This window comes from Sprattus sprattus (assembly GCF_963457725.1).
Source record: "Sprattus sprattus genome assembly, chromosome: 10".
Taxonomy (NCBI): Eukaryota; Metazoa; Chordata; class Actinopteri; order Clupeiformes; family Clupeidae; genus Sprattus; species Sprattus sprattus.
This window is the reverse complement of record NC_137908.1, coordinates 25,083,232-25,097,803: the sequence shown is the minus strand read 5'-3', so window position 1 is coordinate 25,097,803 and position 14,572 is coordinate 25,083,232. Positions and strand designations below refer to the sequence as shown.

The following is a 14,572-nucleotide window of genomic DNA, read 5'->3' as shown; positions in this document are numbered from 1 at the left end:
CATTTTCTAGTTTAGTTATTACTGTTGAATGCTAATGGCTGTGAGTGATCAATAAACGGTGAGAAAGCAAAAAATATCACCTGACTCTACAAGAGTATTTGTCCTTTGCAAAACGTAACTGACTTAAACTCAACGATGCTGACGTATGCGAGGAGACAATTATCATATACATTATCATGCAAGGGAGGGCCTGGCTTATGCACACATGATATCATGTGTAGTGCTCTGGTAGTTCTTTCATGGTATTTCAGCTTTATGCTCATAACTTAAATGTGGGGATTTGGCGCCCCTTGTTGTGGCTCAATGCACCTTATCCAACTTGGTTACGGTTGCTAACAACTAGATCAGTGTGTTCAGAAAGGGACACAACACTGTCTTTTCTATCAGTCCCCAGTAGTCTGCAAACTGTTCTTGGTCTCTTTGTCGTTGGAGTTTGGAAAAGTTGAAATAAGCGCTTCTAGTACTTTGAATGGTTAGCCCTCCTAGGCTTTTCAGGGGGTAAAAAATGCCACGAGGAAGGTCGGCCTCAAGTTTCCGCTCCGAGAGCAGCGATATTGATATTGACGGAATTGGTATGCTAACATTGAGACTCTGCAACAATATAGTAACACAAGTCATGAGAAATACACTTTTTAAGTTTTAAATTTGGTCCATCGTTATTGTGTCTTGTGCAACTAATTGAAGAAGCTTTGCATGTGCTGTGTGTTTTGTGGTGCACCTCAGCTGACACGGAGATGGTCAAACTCCAGAGACAGTTCCGTATCATGGAAGGAGACCGAAAAGCCTACAGCATCCAGTCACAGGAGCTCATACGCAAGCAACGGTACGTTTAACGTTACTTTTCGTGAGCACCCTCTCCACACTATGTTTTTTTTTTTAAATCTTTTTTTTTAAACTATGGACCAGTGAGCCAATGTGCGCGTGACTGTGATAGAAGGTGAGTTAAAATTCTACTCATTAACATATTCGAAGCACATTCATGAAAATTCGGCTGAAGATACGAGTCTGTGCTTTTCCATCCGCTGTGAATAAAAAAAATGATACTTTTAATTAAGAGAGAAGTTCTGAACACCTGTGATATCAAAGCACAAAGTTAACGGAAGCATAAAGTCAATCCACCCCACCCCACTTTTATTCGCATTCGAAGATTTTTGCGAATTTTAAATATTTCCAGTCAGGATTTCTTATTGGAGTGGTCAAAACGCATTTCAAAGTTGGATGGTCTATGCATCGTGTGTGTGTGTGTGTGTGTGTGTTAACGTGTTTTTATGACCATTCGGTTGACTGCAAGTCGGTTTGTGTGATGTTGTCTACACGCATATGCGCAGTGTGGAGATTGAGCGTTTGCAGAAGGAGCAGGATGAACTGCAGAAGAGTCTGGGAGCATCAAAGAGTGCCTCTCGGCGTCAGCAGGACAGTGAGGATGCAGAGCAACTGCGCTCTCACCTAACACAGAAGGACGAGGTAGAGGAACAGATGGAGAAGGAGAGGCAAAACCAAGCAGATCTACAGCAAGAGGTTTCCGCACACACACACATACATGCCTACGACACACACACACACACACAAACACACACACATTCCCCCATATACACTTTATTTTTTTCTCACACACACACTCAAAACAAGCAATACACAACATCCCACAAACACGTACAGCAGGGCCGGAGTGGGGCAACTTTTCAACCCGGGAATTTCAGGCCCAAGACCGGCCCACTTTTTACATGGTAGTGAAATTTGGATAAATTAAACAACCGTTCAGCTCTAACTATCCTGTAGTTTTGTTTTTTTTAACACCATGGTTCAACAAATAATGTAAAGGTTAAATAATAATCCACTTAAGCTGAGAAGTTAACAAAAAATATTCCACTATTCCACAAAGAAGAAATAAATAAATAAAGCATTTGAAACGTATCCCACTCTTCAACAAAGAGGCATATTGAACTAATGTTTATAGTTCAACTCACAGTATAGTATACAGTTACATTGCGAATAGCACAAACAGCATCTACAGCATCAGTAACCTCCTAAGCAGTGCACTGGTTTCAGCCACTTCATCTATAACTGTGTCGTTGCTTATAGACATGAGGATTTCCTTCTCTGTGCACATTAACATCAAAGCCTCCAAGTTGTCCTGACTCAGTGAGCTTCGTAGCCTATTCTTCACACATTTTAAAGTTGAGAAGCTTCTCTCACAAGCAACCTGTGTGATTGACAAAGTCAACAGAAACGTATATGCCCACCCAATGACATGATAAGGATCTGTGAGGAGGTTGTACTGTGAGAGTATTAAATGGACACAAATGGCACAGTTTTTGCAGGAGGAACAGGTCCTGCTTTCAAGCTCGATCTCTGGTTCTTCCATATATGGTAGTCCACCACTATCCTCCTGACCTTCCTGTGCCACCTCACTACATGCCTTGACAGTATTACCTTCAAGAGAGGACTTTTTCAGTCTCTCCTACTGGTATGCTCGGCTGGACAGCTCAGTTTGTAATGTGATAATAGTAGCTCTGTCATCAAACGTAGGCAGACATTTGCTGAGTTAGGGAGCTATGTATCTTTATTTCAGAAATGTTTTGAGGGTCAAGACAAGCGAAATCTGAGGCAAGTTTTGCATTTGCTGAAAACCTCCTATCCATGCTACCTGCCACAGTGTCCAGAAAAACATTATGGACATTCACCTCAAAGGCAGCATCGGATGAGGCTACTGGTTCATCATATAACTTCTCCCTTGGCATTCTTTTCTTTTTTCATACACGCTTCTCTGGAAGTGTAGTCTGCACAACTAGCTCATATATTGGGTGATATAAAAAGGCTAATTATTTATTTCAATTTAATATTTTGCTTGCGAATAGATTGACAACACTACAACGATATTAACCAACGGTACAAAGTTAGCCGAATAGTTAAGTTGCTAATCATTAGGCATATGACTCTCTTTACCAGTTGCCACTTGTGTTTGTCCTCTTGAAAATAAATCGGTAAATTTACACATTTGGCAGCATCCTCCTCCAATGTCTTTCTTTACTTCAACTTGGCTTTTTTAGCCCCTCCTGCCCTCTTCCTCCAATCCATCCTCCCTGACGCGTATCCTTGAGGTAGGGCCGGCCTCGCTATCGGTAGCCTATCTGAGAAAACGTTTTGGAAAAGACGGGCTATGGACCCAACCAACCAGGGACGTGCAATTATAGGAGGCAAAAGTAAAAAAAAAAAAAAATTATAATAATCATATATATTTATGTATTATAAAATAAATATTCATATTTCTCTAGTTATCTGTGTTACAAGTGTCATTTCTGCATGATTCCGATCATTTCGAGCATTTTTATTATCAAAATCGCTGAATTTGAGCATTTCCGGTTCCCAGTGACAGTGATCAGCCATAGACGTGCCGTGGACTGAGGCAAATGCATTGCTGTCTATTCGCCTAATGGCGTCGTAGGGGAATAAGGCGAATGGACAGCTGAGCCAGTGCCTCAGTAGGGATTGCGCAATCACTCCAAACTGGGTTTTACGCATGCGTGCGCAAGCGCAGTTGAGCTCAAAATGCATTGCAAAATATTGCTACTGAGGCAGGCAGTAGCACGGATTCAGTGAAGGGGGCGAGCATGAGCGCAATTCTCGGGTATATAGTCTGACGTTGGACTTCTTCTACACACTTCTACTTGACCTTGACGGCGAAAATGGAAGATTGCATTGCTAACCTGAAGCAGTTCTCAAAATTGGACTTTGCAGTCCAAACGTGAAATGATTAATAATGGGAGACCAATGGCGGAGCTAAAATGTTTGCTTCAAACGACGGGACCGAAGGTATTGACATTGCATTGGAGTGTTTCATGTTTTCCAACGGGACATATTCATGCAGAACACAAACCTCGCTAAAGGCTGCTAGGTGCAGTGGAGCCGTGAATGGATTAGGAGCTTGCGAGTGCAGTGCACCAACTTTAAATTATACCGGTCAGTAGAACATTTTGGTATTGTGTGCTATGTCTGTGGTGTTTAACTGTTTGCTTGTTAATACGTTGTGTAAATAAATATGTAAATGTCAACTTCGAATTCAAGTGTCCGAGTTGCAAAAAAAAAAGTAGCAAGCTAAGTTACATAAACCTGTCAAAAGTAGTTTGATACATTTGAAGCTACTTTCAGTTAAACAAACTGCATGCCAAGTCAATGCAATTTTAGGGATCAACACAACTGTCAGTCAGATAAAAACGGTTGAATGGATGAAATTTGTGTGTTCGTATGTTTGTGTTGGATGTCATTGACGTTGACAGGAACTTTTTCTTTGGATTACACAGAAGGCATCTGAAAACACATTTTTTTCACTCGTCGCACGGACTTTCCACTTTTTAACTTTCATCATCTTCAGCTGTATCTAAATATCAACAGCATTCTAGTTATCCGGTTGTCTAGAATCTGCATGCAAACTACCCATTTAAAATTAGGGGAGAATTCATTTTAAATGTATGAGCAGCGTCTGGTGTACTTGAAATGACGATATCTATCTATCTATTTTCACTCGTCTCGCCTAAAGTGATGTACTGCTTATTTTTTGTGTTTAATGGCTGCAGGGAAGCCTGTTATGAATAAACATCAGAAAGGTCCAGGATAAATAAGCGTTCGAGGACGCTATTGCGGTACTTGATCAATAAAAGAGCTTAGCTACTGAAAAGTTACTTGGTTTTGTAAATAGCGACGTTACTGCCAAGCTACTGACAAATGTAGTGTTGCTACTGCCCATCACTGCCGAGTTGTGTAAAAGGTTATATTTTCCCTAGACAAATTGAAATGAGCCATATCATTGGTGGGAGGGCTACATACTAGGGATGGGAATCTTCACCATCAAGGCGATACGATACACATCTCGATACACTACCAACGATTCGATACATTCACGATTCATGGAATTATCAGTGATAAGATACGATACGATTCTCCTACCTCCTGCGATCCGGTGCGATACAGTACGATCTAATTTTGAAACAATGCGATCCAGTGCGATACGATACGATACAATACGATGCGATGCAATGCAGAAGAAAAGTACACCATGGAATACATAGTTCAAGTTATGGCACTTGAAGCATTAAAGCTGGCTGTGCCTTTTATTTTGAAACAAAGGAAGTACAACTTAGAGAGTAATTCATTGTAGGTCTCTGGAACTTTAGGATACAAGAGTAACCTTTAACAAAAATTCAGATTTCTCTTTAGTGCATGTTGTAGAACAATTTAAGCCCTACACAAAGGCATGTTTTCCAGTTAAGCCTTTAAAAGTGCTTTACGTTTATACATGAGGTAAACCAAATAAAATGGGCTAATACAAAAAGGTGCAGGCCAGGAGATTCCATCCACTATAAAAACTAATAGGAAAGCATTAACAGGAACATATTGCATTTTCCCCAAAATATACAATGCTCACCATTGATGAGTACACCCCATTTGAAAAGTAACATTTTGAACAACATTTTAATAAGCACAAGTTATTTCCAAAATGTGCATAGGTAAATGTTATGCCCAAAATGTGCATACAATATCTGATGTGCAAAGTAAGGTTAATAATGTAACTTAGGTGACATTTTTTCCATTTACTCAGTGCACATTTTGGAAATAACACGTGTACTTGAAATATAGTTCATAATGTTACTTTTCAAAAGGGGTATACTCATTATCTCCATGCACTGTAATATGATTCATCATTATGAACAAATGGCCATAACAAGGGAGTAACAGTTCCCCATCTGGAAATTAAGAGTGAATCCAAACACTTAACCCAGATGGGTCTTTTTCAAGTTCTTTTTAAGAAAGATCTCGTTTGTAGAAGCCAAAATCTTTCCATACCGTACTCTTAAAGCCCACAACCGAATGTATTACCTCCGTTTCGTTTTCCTCCATGCTAACGCGCTATCTGACTGGCTGGCCGCCTCTTTATGAAAGCACGTTTGTTTGGACCCGCCTATTCGCGCGAGCCTTGAGCCGAGATTTGAGCAGAGACTAGAGGGGTAGGGATAGAAACACAACTGAAACTCAGAGACACGTTTCTAAAAAGTTATAATAATAGATAATAATCGGTTTGTATCGATGCAGATAATTTTGATACGATGCATCTCGAGTTTATGTGCGTTTTTTACCAATGCAGACGTTTGCAAATCGATGCAACTGCATCTTACATGTCGTATCGATTTTCCGATGCGCATCGGTGAATCTTCCCATGCCTACTACATACGCTTCCTTGTAACGATTAATATCTTATTTGACACGGTGTAAAAGTTCAATTACCACACCGATTGTACGTTTAATTTATTTAATTAGCTGTCGTAAAAGTCAGTTAACTATTGAGCCGCATAACTTATTGTAATAATAATCGTTTTAAAGTAATAGTATTAGACAATAAAACATAACGTTTTTTCAGTTCTGGTGAGATGACAATTTTTAAACCATAAGCATATATACATGTATGATGTATACATTTCTATTTTTTTTAAACAACTAGAGATCGGAATGACGTAATCACTTCCGGTTTCTGTGCCTCACCAGCTGTGAACCTCACCGCACGTCACTGCAACCAACTCTATTATGGCGGGGAGAACTTTCTCGCATGGTACAACCAATGCAGAGGCTGCGGTGTCAGGATGAGGAACGTGTGTAGACTACTTTAAGAGAAGATGGACTAACGTGACAAATGTCAAAAAATTAAATTATCGACCGAAGTGAAGCGGCCCACAGGGAACTCTCCCGATTCTCCCGATTACCCACCCCGGGCCTGACGTACAGTCACATATACATACAAAAATGAATACATGATTCAGTCATGCGGGTTGTGCCAATAGCATTCCTTTTAAGTACATAAAGATTGGACAAAATCGTTAAGAATGAAAACACTGGCCTAAGGTACTGTCATATCTTGCATATATTGTTAAGGTTAAGTATTTAGAAGAGGCTGTTATCCAAAACAAATTACAATATATATATATATATATATATATATATATATATATATATATATATATATATATATATATATATATATATATATATGTACAAAATCTAACTTTAGGTCTTTTGTTGTCAGTTGGCCCTTACTCTTGTTTATATCAGGCCAAAAAAGGTTAAAACTCAATGCTTGACTTGTGAGCTGAAGTTCTGTTTCTGTGCTTCTGCTTTGCTGTGTCTCTGGTGGACCCAGATGTCAGAGATGCATAGGAAGCTGGAGAAGGTGAGGCGGGGAGAGGTGAGCATCGCTCACAGTCTCACAGACAAGGCCCATCACACACAGAAGGCCACCCGCACATTGGAGAACAAACTGGACCGGGTGAGAACAACACCACAGAGCATATGCTGAATATAAACGCAGTTTAGTGTGTCAAGTGCAGGAACAGTGAATGTATCATGTACAGTGGAAAAACCCTCTTATTGTAAGGACATCAAGACTAACCGGAAATCAATGACATAAATCTGAACAGAAATTGAATTTTTTTACTGTGTCTATCACTCAGTTTTTCTTCCCAAATACCCAAAAGGAAGTGTCCATCACAAAAATTATAATAAAGGTTATAGATTGCAGTGATACACAGAGTCAAGGCTCCACTTGGGCGCCCCGATGTTAAGTCAGATGGAGGACAACTGCACAGAATGAGGGAAAGGCTCTGGGTCTTTTACGCAGGGTGGGCACAGATGCTAACACGCAAGGAAACTACACAAGGCATCACACATAACACACGGACTCCTAATCGCTAACAGAAGATACATGCCGATCTTTTATCTTGTTGGCCTGTCGTCACGTTTCTTTTGGCGGTTGAAGTGTCATAATAGCTGGAAGAAGTTGGCTAAACTATGATGCCGTTAAGTAATTCTCAGGAAGTAAACTTAGACTAGTAATGTACACTCTGGTGTCGGGAGCTCTCCATCTAAGCAGCCAATTCCCAGAGAGCGGCACGTGATTCTTTGATACACGCTGATCTTAACATAAGAGGGGAACAGGAATACGCTCTTAATTTGAACATTAAACAGAGAATTACCATTACATCTTACATGCTAGGAATTATGGGTGACCTCCCCATACCCGGAACACATCATAGGAGCACTCAGCCCTGCAGGCTACAATATGATGCTAAACGTACCTGAATGAAATGTTTCTGCACCTTTTCCTTAAATATCTGGCAAGTATGATATGACATGTCTCTGTAATATCATACTTCATGCTCTAATTCTGAAGTATGTACATTGTTTGTAAGTTGCAATTCCTAAATGCTACTTAAGTGCAACATGTTTTTATCCTCTAGCAGTTTTTTCCTATCGTTTTCGGTCACGTACCCATACCATGGTCACTTTTCCCTATCACTTAACACAGTGGTCTTTAGAGACACACACCTCTGCATATCTGTTAACCTTTGGTTCAAAATGCACTACAACAACCACACCACAACAAATGCTGCCATAACTTAACACATGTTTCCTCTCAGAACACAATGACCTAAAAAACACTAACATCTTGAAGCATTGCCAATTGCGTATATAAAATGTTGCTGTGTCCTCCAGTTTGGCATATATTTCCTGTAGTGTTGCATTGAAAAAAAATTGAAAAAACACTTCTTTGGACTACAGTGTGGTAAATGTACTGCAATTGTAAATACAGTAAATAAGTGTTTTATGAGAAACTGAGAATAACAAGTTTTTGTAATGCAAATTACATACAGTAAGTACAACATATGATCCAGAAACAAATCACAAACACAACAGTTTTTTTCACTGTGCTTTACTTTTTGGAGATTTGGTCACAGTGCAAGTGTTACACAAAACAGAAACTATGATTTACAGTATTACATGGTCGATGACAGTTGCTCTGATTTCATCAGATACAACTGTCCTTGCTGCTGCTCCTCTTCCTCTTCATCTACCTCTTCCTCCTACTCCACCTTCACCTCCACCTTCACCTTCACCTTCACCTTCACCTTCACCTTCACCTTCACCTCCACCTCCACCTCCACCTCCACCTCCACCTCCACCTTCACCTTCACCTCCACCTCTCCCTCTGCCTTTGCCTCTGCCTCTTGCTCTTGCTGCATCCATTTTCCTATACCAACTACGTAAAGAAGTCCAAAGCAAATGCCAAAGATGACCCTTTTTGTATATGTGGCAACGAGGCACAAATGAAAAAACACCTGGGTAGGTCTTTAGCTGAAATGACAACCAGGTGTTTTGCATTTCAAAACTTATCCTCTGTTTTTTGTACAGATCATTGTATGTAGTGTTGCTTTTACGTAAAAAAAGTAATTCCATGCCAATTCACCAAGAACTGTGGTGCACAGGGGGTAAAAAATCTAATTACTGTAAAATAAAATAAATAAACTATAAACTAAATATTTTTTCTTATTCAAACATATAACTTCATTTGTTTGTCCAAATGGAGCATCTTTCCATCTACAGTGATCTAAATTACTGATAAGTTAGGTTTTGAACAGAAAGTTAACTGTTTTGAACAGAGTATCTAAACATTGGTAAAATATGCTGTAGTTCCACAGCGTTTTGCCGGTAGTGAACATTGACTGGGGCAGGTATCCATGAAATTTGGAAGAAGGCGTCATTGCCAGCATTTGTATCTAAGCATAGGGACAAGTATCCACAGTTTGGTTCACATGGTCTACTGGTATGCTCAATGTGTTAAGTGTTTTGGGAATGTGAACATGGTTTAGGTAAATTGACTAAAACGATAGGAAAAAACTGTCAAAATATGTGCATGCTTGTTTTAAGAAGTGAAACTCACCTCTGGGGTCTGGGGTACCTTGACAGGCCCTCACTCGCTTCAGTGAACAGCTGACAAGGAACAGCCGTCTGAGGGAGGAGTTGGAAACGCTACGCGTGGAACGCCTACGCTTCCAGCAGCTGCATCACCGACTGGAGAAGGTCAGAGGTCATGGCCTAGCCAATCAGAGCTCATAATGATAATAGACGTAATATTTCCTACCATCAGCCTAGACAGAGCTTTATTTTATTTTATTTTTGAAGGAGTTACTGGAGATTCGCAGGGATATTGGAGATGTCATCAGCATGTCCACAGCTGCTTATGATGCTAGGTGAGGACGTAACTTACTGTGTCCATGATGGATTATGAGTATATTGGATAACTATTTTTCCGTATTCTCTGCATCCAAAGCTCATGCAGCTTATGTCATTTGTGTAGCCTGTTTTACAAATTCCCTATTCACTTTTTGTCTGTGTGTCTGTTTTTCTGTGCATCTACGGCCTGCTCAGGGTGGAGGCCCAGACTAAGATGACCATGCTGAAGGAGAAAGCAGTGAAGGACCTGGTGCAGTACAGTGCTGAGATGAAGGAGCTGGAGAGGGTTATCGCACACGAACGCCGCCTCAAGGAGTTCATGAGCACCAAGTGTAACGAGAGGAACACCCAGGATGAGGGCCAGGACATAGGCAGCAAGCAAGGTGTGTGTGCGTGTGCGTGTGTGTGTTTGTGTGTGTTACAGGGATGTGAATGTCTGTGAGACAAAAAGAGAAAGTACGCGTGTGTGTGTGTGTGTGTGTGTGTGTGTGTATGAGTTGAATCCGTTGAACATCTGAGTTTCAGTCTTGACCCCTTAATCTTTTTGATAAAAAGCAATGAACGTGATAGTTGTTGGGTTGATGTACGCTATGATCACGTCTTTTCGCCAGAGATGAAGGACCAGAGAAGGACGGAGTCAGGAGAGGACAGTGCGGAGACTCTTCAGGAAGTGTTCTGCAAGATCCGGAGCGTGACGGGAGAAGACGATTTGGACGTGTTGGTGACTAAGTTCATTCAGGGTCAGTTGAGTTACTCTGATGTGGATGCCCAACAACCTATGTGGGCCTACCATGCTTTAGTGTTACATTACCACATCATTAGAAATGAATCTCGTTTTAAAATGTGCTCATGGAACAGTGAATGTTGGAAAAGGGTATATAAAAAAGCAATTAGGAGTAGATAGATGGATACTTTATTAATCCCGAGGGAAATTAAGGTCATCCAGTAGCTTATACACATAACTCACAAACATACATACATGAATCACAATAAAAACAATACACATAGGGAGAACATGTACACAGGGAGTGGGGTGTTTACAGGTACAGGATAGATCTGGCCCTATATTACAGTGTGCATTAACCCTTCAGGGACAGAGGCCTGTTTGACTTTTTTAGGAAGTCTAACATGCCTTGATGTTTTTGTATATTTCCCCTAGCTATACGTATTGATGCACGAGTGGCTTATATGATTATGTTATAGAGGACGTCAGCAATAAAAACATTAGAGACAGTGTTTATGTCCACGGGGAAAGTAGTGCAAGGAGTGCAGAGAGATAGAGCATGAGATAGTGCATGTGCATGTGTGGATAGCGAAAAGAGTACCTGTGCTTTATGTGTAAGGATAGTGCAAAGTGATATAAATAATAAGGTAAAGTAAAGTCTTTGTCCAAGATGGTCAGCAGCCTACTCAGGGTCCTTTCCTCAGAGTATGTCATTTTGTTTGATATAATAGTGGTATATCTGTACCTGGACTCTTGAGCGGGCCTCAGGCAGACAGGTATTGATGTGGTTTTGTAATGGCGTGATGCAGTGTTCACTCCATAAAACAGCTTCATGAAATGAGCTGTTATGGCACAGAAATATGGCAGAATACTTACTTTCATTATGGACTTTAGAAGACTTTAGACTTTAGTTCCGGGACTGTCAATAAATACACAATAGATACAAAACTCCACGCTGAGGGCCACACTTATATATTCTGCACTATCTCTTGGCTCTTTGCACTATCCACACACACACACACAAACACAAGAACACTATCTTTGTTTGCACTATCCACACCAGCAGCACAAGAACACTTTCCTCCCGGACATCGACGCTGTCACAATTATTGCTTTCTGTACCATAGGGTCAGACCCATTCTTGTTTCTGTAAACACTCCCACTCCGTGTGAATATGTTCTCCCTATGTATATGTGATTTATGTATGTATGTCGGTGAGAGATGTATAAGTGTATAAGCTACTGGATGATCTAAATTCCCTTCAGGATTAATAAACTATTCTTCTATCTATCTATCTATCTATCTATCTATCTATCCATCTAAAGGCAGGGGTTTGCTTTTTTCAGACATGTGACCATCTGTACTCTCTAGGGGGTGCCAAAATCCTACTCACAGTGCTACATAGAGCCACTGCACATGGCATGACCATGAATGCATTACGTAACAAAATGTACTCTGAACTGTGTTCTTAATTAACTGTTCATCTGCGCTTAGTGGAAGACCGGAACTTTGCTCTCTTCAACTACGTCAATGAGCAGAACAACCATGCTGAGGCTCTCAGAGATGAAATTAATCAGGTCAGTGCTGTGTTTCCCCCTTGGATGTGAGCTCTACAAATATACAGTGTGCGTGTATATGTATGTTTTTAGATCAAAGTTCTACTTTGTAAACTATATCTAATTGTAAAATGAAATTATATTTCAAATTGTGACTTTTTATCTCATCGGTCTCACATGATTTAGAGTGCATTTTCAAAACAGAATAATTTGCAGGAGGTACATCCAAACATTTCTTCATCATTGTGGGTGTCTGTGTGTGTGTGCCTGTGTGTGTGTGTGTCTGTGAGTGTGTCTGTGTGTGTGTCTGTGTGTGTGTGTGTGTGTGTGTGTGTGTGTGTGTGTGTGTGTGTGTGTGTGTGTGTGTGTGTGTGTGTGTGTGTGTGTGTGTGTGTGTGAGACAGACCAAAGAGGAACTGGAGCAGTTCCGTCTGGCAGGGCAGCAGCAGGAAGAGGAGCACCATGCCGTGCTGAAGGAGGTGGAGGAGCAGCAGAGGGAGGCTCAGGCCCAGGCCCAGGAGCACGAGGCCCAGGCCAACGCCGTCAGCAAGATCCTGGACCAGATCAAGACTGGTAATATACCAGCACGGCTCACTCAGGCCAATGAAGCATAGACCTTTCCAGATCCACTAATGAGCCTCATTGTGCAGAAAATTACCAGTCTGACCTTATGGAGTGTGTGTGTGTGTGTGTGTGTTTGTGTGTGTGTGTCTGTGTGTGTGTCTGGTTTCGTGTGCACTGATGTCTCTTGACAGCTAAAGGCCAAAGATTTATGCTCAAAAGAGCAAAAGAGCTGTTGAGATACAAAGAAAGATAAGTGAAATTAAATTGAACTGGTGGCATTTAAGACAGTGGAGGCAAACTGAATCATATTGTTTGTTTTTTTGTTGCAGGAGTCAACAGTTTGTTCCAGCAGATCGACTGTGATCGCACTGTTCTTGAGGACCTACTAGGCTCCTCCTCGGGCATCAGGGACAACAACATCATGACATACCTGGGCCAGGTGGAGCAGAGAGCCAATGAGCTGCTCACTGTGCAAGCCTATGTCAACTCTAAGGTATGTCTGTGCAAGCCTATGTCAGATTTAAGGTATGTCTGTGCAAGCCTATGTCAACTCTAAGGTATGTCTGTGCAAGCCTATGTCAGATTTAAGGTATGTCTGTGCAAGCCTATGTCAACTCTAAGGTATGTCTGTGCAAGCCTATGTCAGATTTAAGGTATGTCTGTGCAAGCCTATGTCAGATTTAAGGTATGTCTGTGCAAGCTTATGTCAACTCTAAGGTATGTCTGTGCAAGCTTATGTCAACTTTATGTCTGTGCAAGCCTCAGACAGAAGTGAAATAGTAAAGTGTCATCTGCCTCCAAAGATGAATATAAATATCCACTCAATTCTTGCAGGATTTGGACCAAGATTATGACCCAAAGGAGGTGGCTCAGGTTCTGTTGGGTCAGAATCCAGAACTGCAGAAGCAGAATATCTCCATCCAGCCCCCAGTAACAAGGTATGTCCTACCAGCAGGAAGTGGTGGCTATGTATGTAAAATTGTGGTTTGTTATGTGTGCTAGGGATGTGAATGACTGCATTTGTATTTCAGCATGGGTGCAATCTGGTTTGTGTATTTTGTATAATGCACTGTGCATTTTCAAAACAGAATTACTTGTAGATGGTACCTCCAAACATTACATTTGTTCATCTGTGTGTGTGTGTGTGTGTGTGTGTGGTGTGTGTGTGTGTGCTCTTCACTTCTCAGGGATGACTATGACACTGAGGAGTCTCCACTCACCGATGAAGATGAGCGCCCTTTAACCCAGGAAGAACTCCGTCAGCGCATCTTGAAAGGGGTGAGCGATGCAATAAGTCACATACTCCCACCTATCAATCCTCCTCCGGTAATCTGGGGGTCAAGTTATGTTGTTGTAACCATGACAGTTTCTCAGTTCCTTAATGTTGTGACTCCGCAGGTTCTACGCAGAGAGGGCGGCCATCACAGCAGCGGAGGGAGGGACGTGAAGGCCTCCCGTATCAGCACCATCCCAAGCAGCCGCTTGCGTGTCGTCACAGAGACCTGAGCATGTTCGCACAGATGTCATCTGGTTCTAGAAGGGACACGGTAACTGATGAGGACCTGAATGTTAGGGCTCAAATATCTACCGACTCTCGATTATGCTTAGAACCGTTCCAGTCTTATGTTATGTGATGTTATGTTTTTTCCCCTGTTTTCCATTGCTCTCAGAA

At 41.2% G+C, this 14,572-nt stretch overlaps 1 protein-coding gene across 1 annotated transcript; it reads left to right on the top strand.

The window, feature by feature from the left end:
* Positions 1-505: 505 nt before the first annotated feature.
* odad1 (outer dynein arm docking complex subunit 1) lies at positions 506-14,406 on the top strand (the record flags this gene model as incomplete). The annotated part of the gene is made up of 14 exons (XM_080845807.1): positions 506-572; positions 724-823; positions 1,329-1,518; positions 7,187-7,312; positions 9,790-9,903; positions 10,006-10,073; positions 10,252-10,439; positions 10,668-10,796; positions 12,275-12,357; positions 12,741-12,909; positions 13,230-13,393; positions 13,735-13,838; positions 14,088-14,178; positions 14,299-14,406. The coding sequence occupies 14 exons, from the start codon at positions 506-508 to the stop codon at positions 14,404-14,406; spliced, it is 1,701 nt and encodes a 566-aa protein (XP_080701933.1).
* Between the last annotated feature and the right edge of the window lie 166 nt (positions 14,407-14,572).